General features: G+C 38.4%; 1 protein-coding gene across 4 annotated transcripts in view; it reads right to left on the bottom strand.

The window, feature by feature from the left end:
* The window catches only part of RIF1 (replication timing regulatory factor 1), a 72,932-nt gene extending 61,091 nt beyond the window's left edge, over positions 1–11,841 (bottom strand). For 3 of the 4 annotated variants that reach the window (XM_049615653.1, XM_049615654.1, XM_049615652.1), the window contains exons 1-8: positions 11,711–11,841; positions 11,222–11,335; positions 10,362–10,440; positions 7,496–7,592; positions 6,269–6,396; positions 6,081–6,175; positions 4,754–4,943; positions 2,884–2,976 (exon numbers count right to left, since the gene is read on the bottom strand). In XM_049615653.1, the coding sequence (XP_049471610.1) occupies positions 2,884–2,976; positions 4,754–4,943; positions 6,081–6,175; positions 6,269–6,396; positions 7,496–7,592; positions 10,362–10,440; positions 11,222–11,325 (786 nt within the window). In that variant the 5' untranslated portion in view covers positions 11,326–11,335; positions 11,711–11,841. Of the gene's footprint in view, positions 1–2,156; positions 2,838–2,883; positions 2,977–4,753; positions 4,944–6,080; positions 6,176–6,268; positions 6,397–7,495; positions 7,593–10,361; positions 10,441–11,221; positions 11,336–11,710 lie in introns of those variants that run through there. The other variant, XM_049615655.1, reaches the window with a different exon arrangement.
* Between the last annotated feature and the right edge of the window lie 12,137 nt (positions 11,842–23,978).

A 23,978-nucleotide genomic window follows, 5' to 3' on the forward strand; every position in this document is an offset into this window, starting at 1 on the left:
CTCTCTCTCTCTCTCTCTCTCTCTCTCTCTCTCTCTCTCTCTCTCTCCCTTTCCCCCAACAACTCCCCAGTGCTCTTGCTCTCTATAAAAACAAAAACCCACCAGCCACAAAACAACTTATTGAGTTACACTATAACTACTATGGATATCACTTGGATTACCATGAGAAAAACCAAAAGGAAAGCTCTAGAATGTTCAAACTGGTGTGAAAGCTAAGCACTACCATAAACAGCACCATGCTAAAAAAAAAATACAAATAAAAACCACGATTAAGAAAACGTATTAAAGGGAAACACCAAACTTAAGAGTGACTAAAAGATTCACAGGGAATAGTACCTGCTATCTACTGGACACAGTGGGGCAGCCCTGAGCTAAAGTACTTTCAAATATGATTAAAACCAGAAAGGGGAAGCAGGAAAATGGGAAGGCTCTCTGCCCAAGGTTAATGCCCAGGAAGAAAGAAATTCTAAGTTATTCAAACAGGAAAGGGAAAGAAGAGGTTGGTTGCTGTAACTAGTCTGCTCCACTGGAAACGGCTTTATACGAAAATCACCTAAATGTGAAAAATTCATTAGGCCAATAGACTTATGTTTCAAGAAGGCTGACATAATACAGCTTAGCCTGAAAGTCACCTTTTACCTCATCATATGGTATAAAGAAAAACCCTTTATCCCCACTATATACAACTTTGGGTATTACTACCAAAGGTATTGTCATGGACAAAGATGTAAGCAAGCTGGGTCCTGTGATACAACAAACACGTAAGGTTATTCTGGAGAAATATGCCCAAGTTACTAGCAATCCTGAAAATGATGGATGCAGAGATGCGGTCTTACTGGCTTGACAGCAGTTACATACAAGTAACTCTTTACAATTACTGAAGACTGCACACCAATCAGGAAAACCCACCATTACTATGATTATTTCTTGTATGTCTGCAATCACCAAGAGAACTATTTACTGTATTGTCAAAAACATGAAAATGGCCCAGTTTTATAAAACAAAATGTTCTGGAATGGCTATCATATCAAAAAACAAAAAAAAAAAAAAAAACAAGTTTGGCAAGGATGTGGGAAAATTGGAGCCCTGGTGTATTACTGGTAGGAATGTAAAATAGTGCAGCCACTGTGGAAAACAGTTTGGAACCAGCAATTCCACTCTTACACATATATCCAAGAGAACGAAAAGTAGAGAATACAAAAGATATTTGTACACCAAAGTTCACAGCAATTATTTGCAATAGCTGAAAAGTAGAAACAACTCAAATATCTGTCAACAAATGAGTAAACAAACTGAGTTATACACCATGAAATATTCAGTTGTAAGAATGAAATTTAGTTAATTCCTACAACATGAATAAAACTTGAAAAAATTATGTCTAGCATAAACCATAAATAGAAAGACAAATAGTGCATGATTCCATTTATGTGGGATGCCTAGAATTAGCAAATCCATAGACAGCAAGTAGAACAGCAGTTACCAGAGGCTGGGGCTAGGAGACCAAAGAAGTTCTTGCTTAACATATATAAAATTGTTGGAGAATATAAAGTTTTGGGTATAGATAATAGTGACGTTTACAAAACTTATGTATATATTTAATGACAATGAAATGTACGTAGGACGGTTACGATAAATAGGTTTATTTATCACAGCAAAGAAAAACACCTCCCCTCTCCTTAAAAAAAAACCTGGCGGGGCGCCTGGGTGGCTCAGTCGGTTAAGCGGTCGACTTCGGCTCAGGTCATGATCTCATGGTCCGTGAGTTCGAGCCCCGTGTCGGGCTCCGTGCTGACAGCTCAGAGCCTGGAGCCTGTTTCAGATTCTGTGTCTCCCTCTCTCTGACCCTCCCCCGTTCATGCTCTGTCTCTCTGTCTCAAAAATAAATAAACGTTAAAAAAAAAAAAAAAAAACTTAAAAAAAAAACACCTGGCTTAAAGAAGACAGAACATGTGGTTGATCCTCATTATTCATCAAAATTAAGTTCTATAAAGTCCACTGCAAACACTGTGTTAGCAAGTACTGAGCCCTTGCTCCTAGGGAAGATGCAGGTTAGGTTCCTATGAGAACCTTTTCTGTCAACCAATCGACATCAATATTATATTTATTTCTGTTTAAAGATACCGTATGTATTGTTGATTCATGAACAATGAACTCACAGCCAACAGCACTGTAACTCATGCCTGAACAGAGCTTATCTAATATGTGTAATTTCTGAGGTGCCTGGGTGGCTCTGTTGGTTAAGCGTCCAACTTCATCTCAGGTCATGATCTTGTGGCCGGTGGGTTCAAGCCCCGCGTTGGGCTTTGTGCTGACAGCTCAGAGCCTGGAGCCTGCTTCACATTCTGCGTCTCCCTCTCTGTCTGTCCCTTCCCCGCTCATGCGTGCGCGCTCTCTCTCTCTCTCTCTCTCAAAAATAAATACAAACATTAAAGAAAATTTTAAAAAATAATACATATAATTTCTCCCCAGGGCACATCACATAATCTTCCTGTGCTTAAGAATCATGGACAACACTTTGGCACTAAGCCTGAGGGTCATTTAAAACTAAATTCACCAAGAAAAAGTACAAAACGTGAAAAATATGTCACCAAGCGGATTATGAAAAGGACACCTGTTTACAAATGAATACTGAAAGCTCAAATAAAAAGGCAGAGCATAATGTTGCTCTACCTCAGCTGGGAACCTGCACGCTGGGGTGGATCTCTTTTGCCATTTTGCAGATTTGCAATTGACTGGAAAAGCAAAAGTATTTACAGTGGGTTTGCAAACAAATTTTATTAAGCAGCTGAATTTACATCTATAGGATCAGCTCCACTATATAAAGTTAAGAGACGAAAGAAACTCATGTATAAACTATGAAATATTCATGATCTGTGGACTTACCTTCCCAAGAAGTTTGACAAACAAAGGCCACAATTTTAACACGTAAGTCTCATTCTTACTCATAAATAGCTTTTGGAGTTCTGAAAGTAATTTCTGCAAACAAATGCAAAAATATTTACCAAAAGACTCTTGGGAAAACAAAATATGCAGTATCAGACTATCTTAGTTGAATAGCTTTTCCCAATATTTTATTAGAAAATTTCCAAGTATATAGCAAAGCTGAAAGTTTTACATTGAATTTCCAAATATAAATACATACCATTAACATCTTACTATAACTGTCTTATCACAAATCTGGCCATTCCTCCATCTATCAGTTGAGCTTAATTTTCTTCTACCAATATACATTTCCCAGAAAACCAGCATGTATACCATAAGAGTTCAAATGATAACATTTTAACTTAAAAATACATTAACAGCTTCATGGGTAGCAGACACCTGAGAACATTTAAGTTCAAATTTATGAAGAATTTTATATATACTCTTGGAAAATAAATTTATCAAAATAAAAAAACTTGCAAAGACATTGGAGCTACTTTAGTAGTCTCCAAACATTACCATAAGGCCTCTCGAATTTTAAAAAATAAACAAAATCCCAGGTTTAAAAATCTGGAAGGCTCCCTCACTACACCTGGATTACTGAAGTTACCTCTGAAGTACCTTCCCTTCTTCTACTCAACTCCTCTAGAGTCTATTCTCAACACAGGCACAGCAATCCCTTTAAAGCCCAAGTCAGTACATATAACACTCAATACTCAAAACCTTCAAATACAGTTTTCAATAAAAGAAAGTGAAAAATTCCTTACAATATCCCCCAAGGTCCTATGTGATTTGGCCCTCTGTTCCTCTGACATCATCTCCTATCCTCTCACCCTCATTCACTCTATCATATTGCCCTTGCCAGTGTTCACTGAACACCGACTAACACACAACCATCAGAACAGGGCCCTTTGCTCTCAGCTTCTCCTGCCTGGAATTAACTGACTCCATATTATCCAAGTAGCTAATTCTTGTACCACTTTCAAATCACTGCTCAAATATCCTATTCTTTTTCCTTCCCTGACTGCCACACCCTTCCTCTACAATGGCACTCTTCATCTAGTCTGTTTTCCATCATGTTCTTCACTGAATATACTGTATTCTTTACTGCCTCTCCCACTAGACAATAAGCTCCACAAGTTCCTTTTGTTCTTTGCTATATTCAGTGTCTAAAACAATGTCTGGCATATACAGATGCTAAATAAATATTTGTTACAAGAAATAAAGATAGAAAAGCTTATTAGGAAAAGTTATTAGTAAACAATACATGCACTTATGTGCTTTAAATTTATACCTACTGAGATTGTGTAAAACAATCCAAATAGCACTCAAATTAATGTTCTCCCTTTTCCAGAAATGCAATCCCTTTCGGGGCGCCTCGGTGGCTCAGTTGGTTGAGTGTCCCAACTTCGGCTCAGGTCATGACCTCACATTTTGGGAGTTCAAGCCCCGCGTAGGGCTCGGTACTGACAGCCTGGAGCCTGCTTCTGATTCTGTATGTATCTCTCTCTCTCTCTCTCTGCCCCTCCCCTGCTCATGCTCTGTCTCTCTTGCTCTCAAAAATAAATAAACATTAAAAAAAAAAGAAATGCAATCCCTTTCAATCACTATTCATTGGTGATGAAGTAAAATGCCTAGATCCTACAAACACTGAATAGACACTCCTTCCTTAATCTAGGAGCAGTGTGCCTACACTACCTTAAGCAATTACTTATGTTTTATTCGAAGAGGAACTTCCTATATCATAATGAAATGATACCACTATGAGCTCTAAGCTTGGGCCAGAAATTTACAATTCAGTATCCAAAAAAATCCTTAAAGTAATACTTACAGTAGTCATAAGCTGCTCTGTGATAGATGCTATTTCTTGTTGTTTTTGAAGCAACAACGGCATTCCCATCTCTAAAGCAGTTGCTCCTCTCAAATGTACCTTTTGGGCAGAATGAACCACTAAAGGTATGACCAGTTTTGCCCACCTAATTGACTCTTCTCCCATTTGAACTGGGGCTTGTTCAATTAGCCTATAATAAAAAAGTCAACGAATAAATTAGCTTGACCTCACCTTTTATGTCTAAACTACTAGGAAAATAAGTAGCACAAAGAAATATACCTAGTACGGTCCATTTGTTTCAGAATATGTACATATACGCATACACACACACAGATCGAACTTTTACTTGCTAATTTGTAGATTTCCATATTACTTTTTTTTAATGGTTATTTATTCGGAGAGAGAGCACACACACGCAAGCGGGTGAGGGGCAGAGAGAAAGAGGGAGAGAGAATCCCAAGCAGGTGCCGCACCGTCAATGCAGAGCCCAACTCGAGGCTCAATCTCAAAAACTGTGAGATCGTGACCTGAGCCAAAAATCAAGAGCCGGACACTTAACTGAGCCACCCAGGCATCCCTAGTATCAATGTTTTTATACAATTGAATTTAACATTCTTTTAGAAGATAGCCAGAGAATGGTAACATGTGAGCATCACTCAGGGCATCAGAACACTAAGTAGAGTTAAGGCAAATAGCTCAATTAAAGAAAACTTTAAAGAATGGAAAAACGACGTAAGACAAATCACAGCAAGAAAGTCTTTGTGCTGTTAGTATGTCCTTTAAAGCACAGGGATGGATAGGAAGTTAGGGGATTTTCCTGTTCTCCCATTTGCTGCTAGTCACTGTTATTGCCTTCTGACATATCCCCTAAGTCTACTTGAAAGCCTATTATTCTTTAAACTCTTGCAAAAGCTTTAATGGAAATAATTTTTAAAATCAGAACTCTGTTACCAGCATCAGCACAACCAAGACTTTTTCTTTATTTTTATGTACACTCTCTCCCCAACATGGGGCTCAAACACATGACCCCAAGATCAAGAGTCACATACGTTACCAAATGAACCAGTCAGGCACCCCAACCAAGACTTTATTTTTATGACTCAGTAAAAATAAACAAGGAAACCTACTAATTTAAACTCATCTAATTCCTTCTTTTTCCTGTTATCTTTTCTCCTTGAGACTTTTAGAAGACATTTTCGTTCTTTAAATGTCTAACTCAAAAAAAAAAAAAAAAAAAAAAAATGTCTAACTCAAGTTCCCAAAGTCCACTCTTTGAAGTGAATTCTAAATGTACTGCAATTATTCTTCCAAAGCAGCAAACTCATACCTTATGATGACATTTAATGCTTCATAATCAACAACAGCAGAATGCAGCTCTCCTCTATTAAATACTATTTCTAATGAATCAATTATAGTGGATACCTAAAAGACAGAACCAAATAAATACAAATCAAGTAAACCTGAATTTTTTAAGTGGTGCGTAGTTACGAAAACTTATATAAAAACCATACTCACTACTTTGCCAATGATTTCAGTGGAAAACGTCTGCTTGGATATCACCCAAAGTGCCCTAGTACGTACATTTTTGTCTGAGCTCTTAACACTATCATTCAATTTTAAAAGCAGTTCTTCAATATCTGTGTCTGAAAAACAAGCAGCTTTAATTATGTAAAACAGTTTATATCCTTTAAAATCTCAAATATAGAAATAGAGCAAAACATACTCTACATTGTCAAAAAATTAAATGCATATCCAGAGATTAGGATCAGTGAACCAATGTTGGTATCAAACTTCTTCCCAAAACACAAAACTTTATCAGAGAAAACAAATAGATTTAATTATGTGCAACTGAAAAAACTGTATAGGCATCATTAATAGCCTTGAACATATAAGACAAATTTTGGCAAGATGTTATAAATCCTATACCTCTGCTCTAAAATGAACAACTTCTACTTTAGATTGGGAACATTTCCACATATAAAAAAGAATGGGCAGAAACTTTATACCTTCAGAAAGAAAGATGGTAATAACTTTAAGGAATCCTTATTCCCTATCCCTGATTTCTCCCTCTGTAAAGTTCACCTCCAAGGTTTGCATTAAAATGGCAAACTACAGGGGAGCCTGGGTGGCTCAGTGGGTTGAGAGTCAGACTCTCAGTTTCAGCTCAGGATCTCATGGTTTGTGGGTTTGAACCCCCCCCCCCCCCCAATCAGGCTCCACGCTGTGAGCACAGAGCCTGCTTGGGACTCTTTCTTCCTCTTTCTGCCCCTCTCTTGTTCTCTCAAATAAATTAAAAAAATAAAATAAAATGGCAAACTACAAAAGAATAATTAAGATTACTTGAAAACTTAGCTACTTTTGGTTCCAAATTACCCCAATACCACTACGTGAAAGATTTTCAATTCAGCATGTTCCTTAGTGCATATGCTTGTTTTATACTACAATAAATGACCATCTAAATTACTAACTTCTAAAGCAGATATGCTTTATACAGGAAAAGGTTCAATTTTCACTGCAATCATTTTTAAAATAGACTTATGCTCTTTTTAGAGCAAATTTTATGGTATCAGAGTTAAAGCTACATCTAGAAAAAAGATCTTCTAACGATGACAAAACATCATTTCTTTGTCAAAAGCAAATCCTAGACTACAAATCACAAAACTAATAGAAAAGTAACAGTACTTTTAACATACCAAACTATATTTATAAACTCTAAAAAATATTAAGTCATAATAAATTTACCTGATAATCCTGAGGTAATTTTGGGATTATACAAACAAAACCCCAAGGCCTGTAGAGCAGCACTACTGAGGTCTGAGTTTTGACTGGAAATGTGAATCTGTAAAAACAAAAAGCACATTTATTACAAACAATTACAACCGTAAATAAATTCTTAAGGAACAAAAGTGGACCAGAAAACAAAATTATTTTAGCCTAATCAATCAAATGTTTGAGTAGATAAAAAAGGAATAAAATCAGGAGTCATGTACATAGCTTGGCCAAAAAAGGAAGAATGGCACTAGATACAGACCACCTAAAAAAAAAGTGTTCTCTTAAAAGATAAAGAATGTCTCCAACTCCACACACCTGAAAGCAATACAAAAAGACAACAAATGGAAAATGCTGAAGACACCTCCACAAAAGATAGGCAAAAGACTCAAAGACAAAAGCTGACATTCTAGCTTTAGAGTGGAGTGACACCTCTAAGACAGGGAGGAATTGGAATGTAACATTTACTGAGAATCTAAAGTGATAGAAGCTTTAAGCATTATCTGAATCTTTTAAAAGAAATCCCTACTTTGCAGATTGGAAAATTTGAATGTCCATCTGGAATTCAAAGCCCAATCAATATGTATGTGAAAGCTGTAAAATCCCAAACCTGTCAAAGGTAATCTTGCTATATTCCCCAACCCTACAATTATTTGTAACCCTGTGTTTTTCTTGGTACCATTTCCTATTCCAAAGTGATTTATCTTCAAATCCTCCCACTGCTCTGAATCAGATATCCAAGGAATTCTCAGCTATTTGCTGCTCTTGAGCAGGAAAAATAGTCAAGTATATGAACAGACACTTCCTTGGGACACCTCTTTTATAATTAATCAAACAAAACAATAAAAAAGACCAAACTCTGGAGCATATAACAGAACAACCAGTTCAAAGAACCACAAAAAGACAGTCTTAAACACCTATGACTTTGAGAGCTACTGCTGTATCTCCAGGAGAGTATCTATGATCAACTTTTATTAAATATATATTGCCTGAAAGTATTCCTTAACAGTGTTGTCTTCAAGAATGCTTGGGGGGGGGGGGGGGTTTGCGGGGGGGACACCTGGGTGGTTCAGTGGGTTAAGTCTCTGACTTCAGCTCAGGTCATGTTCTCCAGGTTCAGGTTTGGGAGTTCGAGCCCTGTGTCAAGCTCTGTACTGACAGCTTGGAGCCTGCTTCTGATTCTCTGTCTCCCTCTCTCTGCCCCTCCCCCCCTTCATGCTTTGTCTCTCTCTCTCAAAAATAAATAAACATTAAAAAAAAAATGTTGTGGGTTCCTAGACTTGATACTAACAGTATTCTAAATACAGAAACAATTTGTATTTCGACCAGCCTGGTTCTTGTTCTAAAGAAGTTCAATTACCCTTGCGGTGCTTAATAATTCACCCAGAAAGCTTTTGTTGATTGTCAAGCTTCTGTTGATTTTACTATTAACCACCCACATGCTTCCAAATAATTATTCATCAGGCATTTAAGTTACAAATTCTATTAACAGTGCATGCCACTGAGTTCCTGATCTTGCATGTTCTCAAACACCAAATTTATAAAAATGCATGTTTTCATCGCATCCAATATACTGCTGGAATGTGAAAAATGGTAAGGAAAAAAAATGAGACAATACGATTAACGTTGTTTAATAATACTATTAACAAGCCTTGAACTACTACACAAAAAAGCTCCTGCTTACATGAACAAAAAGCACTGAGGACTGTAAGAGGTACACTTAAGGATAAGGAGTACCTTAAATGCCTCAACATTTAGGCAGAAATCATGCTAAAATGTACACTAAATATGACAGAATACTTTTTTTTAAAGCACAAAACACAGTCATAAAAATAAGAACTCTGGAGATTCAGTTCAACCTTTTCATTCTAAAAAGCAAGGAATTTAGAAGTTGGGTGTTAGGGGCAGTCACAATGCCACTGTATACTCAAGTGAGGATAACAACAGAAGTCCTCAGTCTGATGTTAAACACCTCCCGAAAAATAAGCAAAAAAGATAACAATAACAGTTTTTTAACCAGGCAAGAGTGGCAAAAACTGATGGTGAATGAAGGCTTTAAAAAAACAAAACAAAGACAAAATTACAGAAATCGTTTACTTAGAAGTACACTCCTATCAAAAGGCAGAAAACATGAAATAATCTCTGATAATTGCTTTTAAATTAAAAGCACAGGTTTTAGATTATGTAGCCATAGGCAACATTAGGCAAGTTAAACCAATTTCTTCTACAAAGTGGGGATTAAAGAGTACCCTCATAGGGACATAGAGGATTAAGTGGCAGAATACATGTAAACTAATTTTAAAAGTACTTGATACATATCAAGTACTCAAAATAATCCTGCTTTTGTTTCATTTCAAAATTTTTTTGAATTTATTCATTCTGAGAGAGCAGGGAGAAGCAGAGAGAGAGAGAGGAGAGGGAGAATCCCAAGCAGGCTCCAAGCTGTTAGCTGGGAGCCCAACTCGAACTCAGGAACAATGAGATCATGACCAGAGCCAAAATCAAGAATCAGAGGCTTCACTGACTGAGCCACCCAGGCGCCTCTCATTTCAAAGCTCTTTTGAGTGGGGCACCTGGGTGACTCAGTCAGTTGAGCATCTGACTTTGGCTCAGGTCATGATCTCACGGTTGGCGGGTTGCAGCCCTGTACTGAGTTCAGAGCCTGGAGCCTACTTAGGATTCTGTGTCTCCCTCGCCGTCTCTCCCTCTCCCCCGCTCACACTGTCACTGGCTCCCTGAAAAAATAAATATTATAAAAAACAACAACAAAGTTCTTATGAGTTAGCTGGTAAAATCTTTTTCCCACAAGGTAAAAACTATTCAATAAACAGAGACATACTTTTAAAACTCTGAATAGCCGAGAAAGTTTTCTCTCAATTTCCATAATGACTTCTTTTCCATCTTCTCCAGTCATTCGACTTAAAAGCAGAAAGAACACAAGGTTATGCAAATGGCACACAAAAGAAATTATAATCATTCCCTAAAATACTCACTTGTATACTCTTTTCTACAATTTGTTAGAATTCTACCAATTTGGTCCAGTGCTTAAAATACTTAATACCTGTATATACAATTTATCATGTAATAATGTCCAAAATTAACGCAGAAAAAAACCCTAAGAATAACTTTTGCATCCAAAGTGTACACATTTGGACAGTATCACTATGTGAAAAGGAAACATGAAAACCTAGCTCCAATTACCAATTTACTAGAAATTTACTGTGCCTTTATAGTTTTGTGCCAATTGTTACAATTGTTAGCATTTCCAAATAACTACAGATAATTCAACAAAATATGATTTGCAACGAAAAAAATACTGCAAGGCATTTGCAATTAAAAATGAAACCCAGGTTACTGCTCCCTATTAAAAAAGCAATTCTGGGTTGCCACGTTGTCCCAAATACATGGGCAACTTACACTGAAAACCATCCCGCCAGCACACCCACTTCTAACGCAACTTAAAAAAAAAAAAAAAAAAAAAAAAAATGCTTCGCCTGCGAGACGCACGTGCAGGCTTCCTCATTCCAAACACACGCCCTGAGCGCTGCAGCAACACCGGGGACGTCACTTAGCACGCAACACCACCCCCCACCTTGCCCACGACCCCGGCCTCCTCATAGCAGGCAGACTTCTAGAATACACAAACTGTTTTGCGTGCCCCACCGCAACTATCTCCTCCCCAACCCCAGCGGGCCTTACCTGGTCAGAGTCAGGTAAGCGTCGGTCTGCTCTCCAAGGGGGGCGGAAGGGTCTTCCAAAGTCTCCAACAGCGGCGCCAGGGGGCTTGCACCCGGGGCCGTCATGTCGGCCACCCTGAGGCACGAACCGGAAAAGGAGAAAATCCAGTGACCGACAGAAACAGCCCCGCAGTGGCTCGGTCGGAGTCCGGGCCCCAGACCCGAGCGCCCGACCAGCTTCACTGCACCACTGCGTCTACATGCCTGGCCCCTGGCCCCCAAATCCAAGACTCTAACCTCCTCCTGAGCCTCGCAACACGCAGCCGGGTCCACGCTGCGCTCCGGCCCAGGCCCGCTCCCGCCACCACTTTCCCGGGCAGCTTTCAACAGTGGGAGGAGACCCGCGGGGGGCGGGAGAAGCCCGGGGAGCAAGGCACCTAGCCGCGAGGGGGCGGAGGGTGAGCCTCACTGAGGGTTCCTCGCGGCCTAGCACCGTGACCCAGATATTTACCCCACGTATGAAGATCAGGACTGCGTCCTCTCCGCCGCTAACCCGCGGCACCCGGACGAAGCCGGAACTCGACTTTCCCGGCTCGGGCTGTTTACTCTCGCGTGCGGCTCGCTCCCGCCTAGGCCAAGATGGCAGCGGGGGCGGGCCCACGAGCGCGCGGGAGCAGGGCAGGCCTGACGGGAGAGCCTCGAGCCAATCCAACAGGCAGCGGCGCGCCTAAATCATCGATCGCCTCCCTGTTCTGTCGGCTGCTTAGTCTCTCCCATCTGGGCATCTTGCAGGTGGGGGTGTTTGGGCCTAAATTTAAACGGCGAGGGACTTGAAATTCAAAATGTGAGTGAGTCGCCGAAGTTCATCAGACTAAACTTAGTGGGCCTTCAGACTCTTTTCAAACTCCAAGCCCCGTGCTTCTTGAAATATTAGCAACAAATCATATAGTAAGAGGAGATGAGACCATATTGTAATGTTTTTTTTTTTTTAATTTTTTTTTTTTCAACGTTTTTTATTTATTTTTGGGACAGAGAGAGACAGACAGAGCATGAACGGGGGACGGGCAGAGAGAGAGGGAGACACAGAATCTGAAACAGGCTCCAGGCTCCAAGCCACCAGCCCAGAGCCTGACGCAGGGCTCGAACTCACAGACCGCGAGATCGTGACCTGGCTGAAGTCGGACGCTTAACCGACTGCGCCACCCAGGCGCCCCTGTAATGTTTAAGACTAGGAGCTGCATCGGGGCGCCTGGGTGGCTCAGTCGGTTAAGCGTCGGACTTTGGCTCAGGTCATGATCTCATGGTCCGTGAGTTCGAGCCCCATGTCAGGCTCTGTGCTGACAGCTCGGATCCTGGAGCCTGCTTGGGATTCTCTGTCTCCCTCTCTCTCTCTGACCCTCCCCCGTTCATGCTCTGTCTCAAAAATAAACATTAAAAAAAAATTAAAAAGACTAGGAGCTGTATCTAGATTGTTGTATATTCAAAACCTAGCTCTGTATTTTTAGCAAATTAAACAACCTTTCTATGCCTCAATTTCCTTCTCCAGAATATAGCAATGATGTTTGTAACTACTTCAGGTGAAAGTGAAGTGATGAAAGGTAGGAGAAGCCTAGGGTTTCCAAATTTTAAGTGTACATAACAATGGCCTGGGGATATTCATGATTAAAGTGCAGATTTCTGGGCCCCACCTTTAGACATTGTGATTCTGTAGATTTAGGTAGCTCCCGAGGATCTGCATTCCTTTATTTAGGCCCCAGGTGTCGAAGGGTGGGAGGTTGGCCAGGACTTCGCACTTGGAGAAAGGACTGGAAACCCTTGACGAACAATTAATATGCTGCTCCCCTTATCTTAGGCCTCTGAGCACTGTCGATATCACGCAGGATTGTATCAACTTCAACCCAGGCATCTAAGGCCCAACAGCAAGTGGTTCGTCCACTTCAGCTTAACAGGTTTCGTATCCCCTACCCCAAAAGTCTCCTCTTACCCTGAGCACAGCTATCAGCTCCAGAGGTCAGGACTGCCTTTTTGCCCTTCTCTGTTCCTAGCCAAGTGTCTGCCAAACTAAGTGCTCAATACAGAGCATGTTTCTTAAGCAAAAAAAAAAAAAAAAAAAAAAAAAAGAAAGAAGAAAGGGAAGGAGACATAAACAGATCTTGTGAGCCAAACTACAGAAATTGAGGGCTTAAAAAATTGTAAAGACTTGTGTCTGGATGAAATGTAGAGACACTGTAGAAGAAATGGTAGAGAAAGGTTTTCAGTGCAGCCTGGTAATGAGTTCTATAACCTTCAGAGGGGAATTTGTTCCTCATTTTCTGGGCTTTGGCAAGACAACACAGATACTGAAGAAAGTAAAGGGATTATTAGACAATAAATGAAATGCGTGGTTAGGTTCACAACATTAAGATTTCAGTATAGTAGAGTTGTTGTGTTGGAAAGTGAGAGAGGACTTGAAACCAATTTTTTTAATGTGACTATGAGATGAGATTAGTGAAAAGAACATTGAGTTTGCCTTAAGACAAATACCTCCGCCCAATCCTTTTATGCCTTCCTCTGCTTTATTCTTCCAGCACTTATCACTACCTGATATTGTATCATATGTCTATTTTTTTATTGTCTATCTCTCCCCATGAGAATGTAAATTCCTTAAGTATAGGGACCACAAAGAAGAGGTTGGGGTGGTCATGTTGGTCGTACCTCTTTCAAATGCATAGTCCTTTGATCTTAGTAAAATGTTTGGTAGCATTTTATCGTTGTCACTGCCAGTGACTGAAATCCTTCAGTGGTTCCCATCAATCATAGGATAAATTTCAGGGGGTGCCTGGGTGGCTCAGTCAGTTAAGTATCTGACTTCAACTTGGGTCATGATCTCAAGTTGGTGAGTTTGGGTCCCATGTCGGGCTCTGTGCTGACAGCTCAGAACCTGAAGCCTGCTTCAGATTCTGTGTCTCCCTCTCTCTCTGCCCCTCCCCTGCTCCTGCACACATGCGCATGCTCTCTCTTGCTCTCTCTCTCTCTCTCTCTCCTAAAAATAAATAAACATTAAAAGATTTTTTTAAAAAAACTATAGGATAAATTTCAAAACATGGAGGCCTATGATGATTGGGCCACTGCTAACACTTCATATCCAGCCTTACCTCCGCTTCAGCCAAGTTCGAAACAGTCTGCAGGGTCTCTATTCTGTCTTTGAAGATCTGTGTTGTTCCTTGTGTTTAGACCATTAATTCCCTTTTTCAAGCGTAATAAACAAGGGTGTATTAAAATCACAACTTTTTATTAAATCCTTCCCTTATCTACTCTTCCCCCGAGGAAAAGTAAATGCTTGCACCTCCATGCTGACATAGCTCTTTATTCAGAGATCTGTTGAAATAAGTATCTTGGTAATTTATTATTGTTTATATATGTCTGCCTTATATGTCTGCAGTGGCAGAGTTGAGGGTTGGTCTGAGGACAATTGTTCTAGCCTAATCTCAATCAGTGCCCCTCCCTCTTTTTTGGTATTTTCTCAGACCTCAGCTAAAGTGCTAAGAGATTACAGAGTCATTAAGACAAATCCCCTTCCCCACCCATACCCCTCTCTCCACACCCTTCCAAATGAGATTACTATCCCCGAGCTTCTCTTATAGAAATTCTAAAACTACCACCATGAATCTTGTCTTGCTAGGCAATAAGTTCGTAGTACCTGGCACCCAATAAGTACATTCTGAATTAATTTTTTTTATTAAAAAAAAATTCTTTTTAATGTTTTTATTTATTTTTGAGACAGAGAGAGACAGATCATAAGCAAGGGAGGGGCAGAGAGAGGGGGAGACACAGAATACGAAGCAGGCTCCAGGCTCCGAGCTGTCAGCACAGAGCCCGACACGGGGCTCGAACTCACCGACTGTGAGATCATGACCTGAGCTGAAGTCGGAGGCTTAACCAACTGAGCCACCCAGGCGCCCCATTCTGAATTAATTTTTTATGTATTAATTCATCCGTCTTTTCATTTAATCATTTAACTAATATACAATTTCTATCTTCTTTGCTTATTCAAATCCTGCATCTCTTTTTGTCCTCAGAAGATCATGAAAAGCCTTGCACCTTGCACCTTGCACAATCCAATATTGCTTCTAACTTCACAATTTCTGTCTTTAACCACATCATTACTCAGCAGATATCAACCCTATAATCGTAGGTCTCTCAATGACTCCTTTTTCCTACTTGCCCCCAGTAGTCCTTATGATTCTTTCTATCTAATAATTCTTAGACCTGTCCACCTAATATCTACCTAGGGTCTCAATTTATGACCTTAACATAATCATTTCAAGATTATAGCATGCTTTTCAACTGCTTTTTATTGAGTGCTAGGTGTTGCCTGGACAGTATCTCTTTTATTCTTCCCAGTGGTTTTAAGACAAAAAAGTACTTTGCTTGAATTTACAAATAAGCAATGTGAAGCTTACCTAGTAAAATAGAGAACTTTAATGTAGTCATAGTAACTCTAGAGCTAACCTACTTAAGTTACATTCATTCATCAATATTTAATGAGATCTCCCCTGCATAAACCACTGTGGTGGTGTGGTTTTCATACTAGATTTATTCTTGAACATGGTAAGAATTCAATATAAAGAGTCCTATGGATGCTCACTATTTACAGGACCCCTATAGTAATTCATTTAGTGAAGTTTCCATCTGTAATCCAAATTACTAGAGTTAATGCAGTGGGCCAGCTTTGGAACAAAATAGATTCAAATACTGGTGCTGCCACTGTGTGACTTGAGATCTTCCAGAAAGATGCTTAACTTCACCATGTCTTCAACAATAAAATGAGAAGAAAAATACCAACATCAAAGTTCAGTAAATGGTAACTATTGTTGCCCAGTGTCTAGCATAAATGCTAGCACATAGTATTTAATAAGTGCTTATTACACGAATACATGAATATACTAATTAAAATTTTTGCAAATTTTTTTCTGAAATGTATTCATTAGTTTAATTTTCATCATTTAAAAATTGTGGACTTGGGGTGCCTGGATGACTCAGTCCGATGAGCATCTAACTCTTGATTTAGGCTCAGGTCATGATCGCAAATTCAAGCCATGTGTTGGGCTCTGTGCTGACAGTGTGGAGCCTACTTGGGATTCTCTCTCTCTCTGCCACTTCCCTGCTTGTGCTCTTTCAAAATAAATAAAATAAATAAACTTTAAAAAATAATAATAAATAAAAATAAAAATTGTGGAGTATAAGAGTTCTGGGAGACATTTGAAATGTTACCCACCATGGTAACTATTTTACAGAATTTATTTAAAGAAAGCTCCACTTTGAGGTTTTTTAAGTTCCGTGTTTTCAATCGATCCCCTGATGGACTTTGCAACAAGTAACACATGAAGAAAAAAAAGGTTTTTAAAGATTATTTTATCCCATCAGCTAGTTCATATACAGTAAATATACACAGCTAATAATGCCTAGTGACCTGTGACTAGCCTGAAATCTGTTACCCTTGCATTCAGACCTATCCCACAATGTTATCAAATCGTAATAACCAAGAGGTTCTAAGCTTTAATCTTCCCACTGAGCTGGGCAAAGAGTTTCTACTATTTATGACCAAACCAACTCTTTTTTAGATGAGAAAATTGAGCGCCTTTGAGTTCAAATGAAGAGAGGCAACATAGTATAAGGGCTAAACCTGGAGTCCAGTTGATAAGGTTTGAATCTTTGCTGTGTGGCATTGTCAAGTTACTCAACCTCTTGTACCTCAATTTCTTTATCTGTAAAATGGGACTAATTGCACTTACCTCATAGGTATCTGAGGTATAGGTAAGTTCATAGACAGAAATTGCCCAACAATGACTGGTTACATGTTATAAATATTCAGAAAATGTTAGCCAGAGATTCATTAGTTTCTCAGATTCAAGTAAGACAACATTTATAAAACCACAAACGCTTCCAAAAAGAAAACCCCAAAACCCAAACCCTATTTTCATTTAAAGTGGTTTCCTAGTCCATATTAAAATAATGTGACTATAGCCGTCAGCAATAACTTAATGTTGTATATCTTGAAGTGTGATTCCAGAATCAGTGCATCAAAATCCCCAGGGAGCTTCTTTATATGCAAATATCTGGACCATACCTCTCAGAGCTACTGAACCAGAAGTTCCAGGACAAGCCCCATAATCTGCATTTTTAATATGTACCCCAAATGATTCTTTTTAGCATCAAATCTGAGATTCCTACTGTGTACAATGCACAAATTTTCTTTAACTTTTATAGCAGAAATCCTTTGCCTATGTCTCAAAACATTCATGGAGAAAAACAAAAGTCTTTTATAAGCTCAAGAACTACAAAAATAATTGAAACTGACAGCTTTGAGGAGCCAAAAGGGAAAGTGACTCATTGTTATGCTTCAGGCCTTTCTGGACAAAGAACATAATTACAAATTTAGAAAATTAATCCATTTTTAATTCATCACCAGGAGTAGTCATGGCAGGATTAAAGGTTCTATTTTTCTTGATCACTGGGTTAAGGAAATTTTTCTTAAACTGTCTAGTCTATTAAATTAATATAACTGACAATTTTAAATCCCCTAAGTGTAGTATGGATAAAACAGAATTTTTATTTGTAAGCTTGGTTGTCTGCTCTCATATGATACTAGTGGAAATACAAATTGGTACAACCTCCAGGAAGGACAATTTGTGGTATTTATCAAAATTTTAAGTTCTCAAAGTTGTTTTTTTTATAAAAAAAAATTTTTTTAACGTTTATTTATTTTTGAGACAGAGAGAGAGCATGAACGGAGGAGGGTCACAGAGAGAGCGAGACACAGAATCTGAAGCAGGCTTCAGGCCCTGAGCTGTCAGCACACAGCCCGACACAGGGCTTGAACTCACAGACCGCGAGATCATGACCTGAGCCGAAGTCCGATGCTTAACCAACTGAGCCACCCAGGTGCCCCAAGTTCTCAAAGTTTTGATGCAGAAATTCCACTTCTAAATGATTACCCCACAAGTGTATTCACTCATGTGTAAAATAAACTATGAAGACTTTGGTTCATTGCAGAGTTGTTTGTAAAAAAAAAAAAAAAATTTTAGACAAAACCAATGCTAAATAGATTATGGCACATCCATACCATAAAATACTATGCAACTCTCTATGTGCTAATATATAGTGCTTTCCAAAATATATTTGATGGAAAGAAAGTTTCGCTAAAAGGAACCAGACCTTCTTAGATAAATAGCTAATTCTAGGACTGGGGCTGAAAAATGTATAAGAGCCTGGAACATCTTTTTGTGTCAGAAAACAAACAAGTGCTTAAAAAGTTAGGAAACATGTTAAAAGACTCCAGAGACAGCTTGAAGGGCTCCCATAACTGAATCTGGAATGATAGATTATAAACTATTAAATAAAAAAAGAATCTATGAGCCCCTAGTGATACTAAAATATATAAATAAATAAATGCAAAAATAAATAAATTTATATATATTAGAGAAGGAATAAGTAATAAATATATATATACATGCATATGTATATGTATATGTGTGTGTGTGTGTGTGTGTGTGTGTGTGTGTGTTTATGTATGTATATATATATCAGAGAAGGAATGGCAGAGTTAGGAAATCACCATTTTGCAACCATGATTGTAATAATTGATTTGGGCAATAATCATCAGTAGGTACTAAAACCATTTAACAATGCAGCACCTGAGTGGCTCAGTTGGTTAAGCATCCAACTTCAGGTCAGGTCATGATCTCACAGTTTGTGGGTGCGAGCCCTGCATTCGGCTCTGTGCTGACAGCTCAGAGCCTGGAGCCTGCTTCAGATTCTGTGTCTCTTTCTCTCTTTGCCCCTCCCCTGCTCCTGCTCTGTCTCTCTGAAAAGTAAACGTTAAAAAATAAAATAAAACCACTGAGCAAAAGTCTGATGGGGAACAATCTCAAAATATCTCCCCTTAAGATACTTATCAAGTAAGAAGAAACAAATGGTAACTTTACAGTGGAGACACCTGTGAAAACCATCAAAACTGGTACAGACTGATATGGTATGCCTGTTAAAAATTCATAACCTGAATCTATCCATGAGGAAAAAATCGGAAAAACCGTAACGAAACATATTCTATAAAAATAAACCAAAACTGGGACGCTTGGGTGGCTCAGTCGGTTAAGTGTCTGACTTCTGCTTAGATCATGATTTCATGGTTCGGAGTTTGAGCCCCACATCAGGCTCTGTGCTGTCAGCTCGGAGCCTGAAGCCTGTTTCAGATTCTGTGTCTTTCTCTCTCTGCCCCTACCCTGCTCATGCTCTGTCTTTCTCTCTTAAAAATAAAATAAGCAAAAAAAAAAAAAAAAAAAAACCCCAATAAATAAATAAATAAATAAATAAATAAATAATAAAATAAGCATTGGGGCACCTGGGTGGCTTAGTCGGTAAAGCGGCTGACTTTAGCTCAGGTCATGATCTTGCGGTCTGTGAGTTCGAGCCCCGCATCGGGCTCTGTGCTGACAGCTCAGAGCCTGGAACCTGTTTCAGATTCTGTGTCTCCCTCTCTCTCTGACCCTCCCCTGTTCATGCTTTGTCTCTCTCTGTCTCAAAAATAAACAAATGTTTTAAAAAAATTAAATAAATAAATAAATAAATAAATAAAATAAGCATTAAAAAATTAAAAAAAAATAGTGAACCCGTTGTATGTTAACATAAACATTATATATAATGATAAATAACAAGGTTTTATGAAAAAAATAGAAACCTGGAATGTTTTACTTTTTTGTAGGACTAAATAGAAGACAGCCGAGTTCTCATAAAGGCTTATGCCTTTAATTTATTGTGCTATGTTGCTTTTTTGAAGAATAGGAAGAAAACCCATCCTGGAACAAGTATGTAGTTAGAAGAGAGAGCAGTATTTTAATATCTTTTACAGACAATTGTGGATATTCTTCTTTGATGTAACACTGGAACTTGACAAATAATAGTTTCTTAAAGATTAATTGCGGTGGGGGCTTCTGGGTGGCTCAGTTGGTTAAAGTATTTGACTCCAGAGCTTAGCTCAGGGTGTGAGTTCAGGCCCCATGTTGGGCCCCATGTTGGACCTTGCATTGGGCCCCACATTGGGTGTGAAGACTAATTTAAAAAAAAAGATTAATTGCAATATGGAATCTGAAATCATATTAATGAACTTTTTATAGGCTGTTACATTAAAATACATTGGTCTGTCTTGAATTTTGAATCAGTCTTTGCCCATGCATGATTTTGTATCAGTATGCATTGGTCATTTGAAAAGTATTAAGTCATTGAGTTATATGGCTGTTCCAAATCTTGATCAATTTCATTATACATTACCAAACATCACATTTGTTAATACCACTCCCAGTATCATCAGAAAGTTCTTTCTATTGGTATATATTTAGTAGTCGAATTTCTGTATGTGAGAACATTTAACTTTATAAGGCTATGGCAACTCGTTTTCTAAAGTGGTGTTCCCAGTTTATAATCCCACAAGGCAATTTTATAAAAAATCTCATTGATCCACATTTTTTCTAATACTTGATAGTTTTAATTTGAACCAATCACACTGTGTAAAATATCTCACTGTAGTCTTGATCTGCACTTTTCTGATTATGAATTTGAGCAACTCTTTATATTTAGTCTCTTATGTGAAGTAGATGGCATGCCTTTCATTTATTCTTTTTTCTAACAGTTTTATTGAGATAATTCACATTCTGTACAATTTACCCATTTGAAGTGTACATTTAAGTGGTTTTCAGTATATTCATAGGAGTTGTACAACCATCACTGAAATCCATTTTAGATAATTTTCATCACCTCAAACAAAAAATCTTTGTACTTTTTAACTGTCACCTCCTTCTCCACCTAATACCACTCCATCCCATCCCCAAGTAACCACTAATCTACTTTCTGTCTCTATAGACGTGCCTGTTCTGGACATTTTATATAAATGGAATCATAATATGTGACCTCTTGTGACTGGCTTCTGGTACTTAGCATTTTGTTTTCTAGGTTTACCCATGTTAGAGTATGTATCAGTACTTCATTCTTTCTAATTGCTAAATAATATTCTATTGAATGGTTATACCACTTTTTGTTTATCCATTTATAAGTTGGTGGATATTTGAAGTTAAATTAAAATCCTGGTCCAAAGCCAAATTAGGGGTTATAATTAAAGAACTCCCTAATCTTCAGAGATATACAAAATTTTACTATGGAATCCAGAATGCTTTATAGATACTTATTATTCTGGACTATAGATCTGTCCCAACTATAACTTAAAGGGGAAAATGTGTAAAATCAGTAAGGCATGAAAGAGTTGATTTTAAAAATGTAGCTGTGAAAAACTTTCAAATAAAACAACAACAAAATATACCACATGCACATGTGCACTTTCTTTCTCTCTCTCAAAAAATTAAAAATAAAATAAAATAACAACAATAAAAAAAAACAAACAAAACAAAACAAAAAAAAAAACGAAGTGCCTAGCTGGCTAAGTTGTTTGAGCACCCGACTCTTGATTTTGGCTCAGGTCGTGGTCTTGAGGTTCGTGGGTTCAAGCCTTGTGTCAGGCTTTGTGCTGACAGCATGTGGAGCCTGCTTGGAATTCTCTCTCTCCTCTCTCTCTAACCTCCCCAACTTATGCTCATACATGCACTTTCTCCCTTTCTCTCTCAAAATAAATAAATAAATTTGAAAAAAAAATACACTACGTAAAGCAATTATAGAAGCCTTTCCTTTAAAAATAGACTAGATAAAGATTTAAAAAGTTAAGTAAGGGGCGCCTGGGTGGCGCAGTCGGTTAAGCGTCCGACTTCAGCCAGGTCACGATCTCGCGGTCCGTGAGTTCGAGCCCCGAGTCAGGCTCTGGGCTGATGGCTCGAGCCTGGAGCCTGTTTCCGGTTCTGTGTCTCCCTCTCTCTCTGCCCCTCCCCCGTTCATGCTCTGTCTCTCTCTGTCCCAAAAATAAATAAAAAACGTTGGAAAAAAAAATTTTTTTTAAATAAAATAAAAAGTTAAGTAAAAATACAAAATATACTTCAAGAAACTTTCAAACAGTACTCTATTTTAGATTCAGTATCTGAAGTGAAAGGAGGCTTGTCTTCTATTTTTATAAGTGGGCTTACATCTAAATTAGAGGACTTAATAAAAAATAAATTAATTTGAATGTGTGAGCTTGCCAGTTTAGAAAATAATCTGTGGCTCAATATTTTGAGATAGCTTTAAAAACAAGCTATAGGGGCACCTGGGTGACTCAGTCAGTTGAGCATCCAACTTTTGATTTTGGCTCAGGTCATGATCTCACAGTTCCTGGGATCAAGCCCTGAGTCACTCTCCTCTCTCTTTCTCTCAAAAATAAATAAATAAACATTAAAAACAAAAAGATAGAAATCAATACATCTATGGCTCTCAAGGTGAAATAACCCAAAACGTCTCTGTTTTCTAAGATGTGGGAGCCTATACACAAGAATATTTATAAATATAATGAGCAGAAGGGCCATTAAACAAATTACATACCACACTGGTGTGAAAACAGGACAACTGTCCACAAATCTGTCCAGTGATACAGGTAGCTGCAAGGTACACAAGAGCACTCAACAATCCCCAGTCCTTTTTCCAATTCCCAAGGGGAAAAAAACTGCTTTCCTGTTTATCACTCTATCTAACATTAGTCTCACCTCTATAGCAGAGAAAAAATTTAAAGTTGCCTAAAAAGGAAAAAGAAAGACAAATGGACTTTTCATGAGAAAAGAACAAAAAAATTTATTATTTTAGTTTGAGAGAGAAAGCGGGGGAGGGACAGAGGAAGAGAGAATCCTAAAAATGCCCCGTGCTCAATGCAGAACCTGACGGCATGGTCGGGTGGGGGCGGGCTGGATCCTAGGACTCTTTATTTTAGTTAGAGAGAGCAGTGGAGAAAAGACAGAGCAGGAAAAGAGAGAGAGAGAGAATACTAAGAATGCCCCATGATCAGTGCAGAGCCTGACAGGGGCTGGATCCCAGGACTCTGGGATCGTGACCTGAGCTGAAATAAAGAGATGGGACGCTCAACCAACTAAGCCACCCAGGCACCTGAAGAAAACAATTTTTATTAACATAAAATGACAGTGCCAGATTGTTTAAAAAAAAAAAAAAAAGATCAAGTTGAACATATACAGTAAATTATGAAAGAATTGAGGAGAGATAAACTTTATTTTCTTTGGTTTAATAGAACCACTCAAGTAGTCAAAATCTTTAACAATTCAGTGTTTCAGCTATAATTGATATTTTGAGATCATTATCAGAAGAATATTCTTTATTCTCTGTGGTACAGTATCGTACAGAAAATAGTCAACATAGCAGGCCTGAACTGCTATCCTTGAAAAGGCACGTTTGCGAGATTGGCTCTTAGCTAGTATCTGGGAACTTAGGTTTTGGGAAGGTTCCCAACATTAACTGATAAAGGTGCCTTACTGAATTTTTTGTATGAATAATATGCTTTTTACTGAATACTTGCTCTTCTTTTTGAGAGTGTGGAATTTGGGTATGTGCCAGGTAGAGGGTGCCTACACGATTAGCCCCCAGTAGGACCCCAGGCACTGAATCTTTAATGAACTAGATGCCTTTTTCTGCATCTATTAAAATTATCATGTGGTTTTTATCCTCCTCTTGTTGATGTGATGTATCACGTTGATTGATTTGTTCATATTGAACCATGCTTGCATCCCAGGAGTAAATCCCACTTGATCCTGGTGAATGGTTATTTTAATGTATTGTTGGATTTGCTTTGCTAGTATTTTGTTGAGAAATTTTGCATATATGTT

The sequence above is a fragment of the Panthera uncia genome (assembly GCF_023721935.1).
Source record: "Panthera uncia isolate 11264 chromosome C1 unlocalized genomic scaffold, Puncia_PCG_1.0 HiC_scaffold_3, whole genome shotgun sequence".
Lineage (NCBI taxonomy): Eukaryota > Metazoa > Chordata > Mammalia > Carnivora > Felidae > Panthera > Panthera uncia.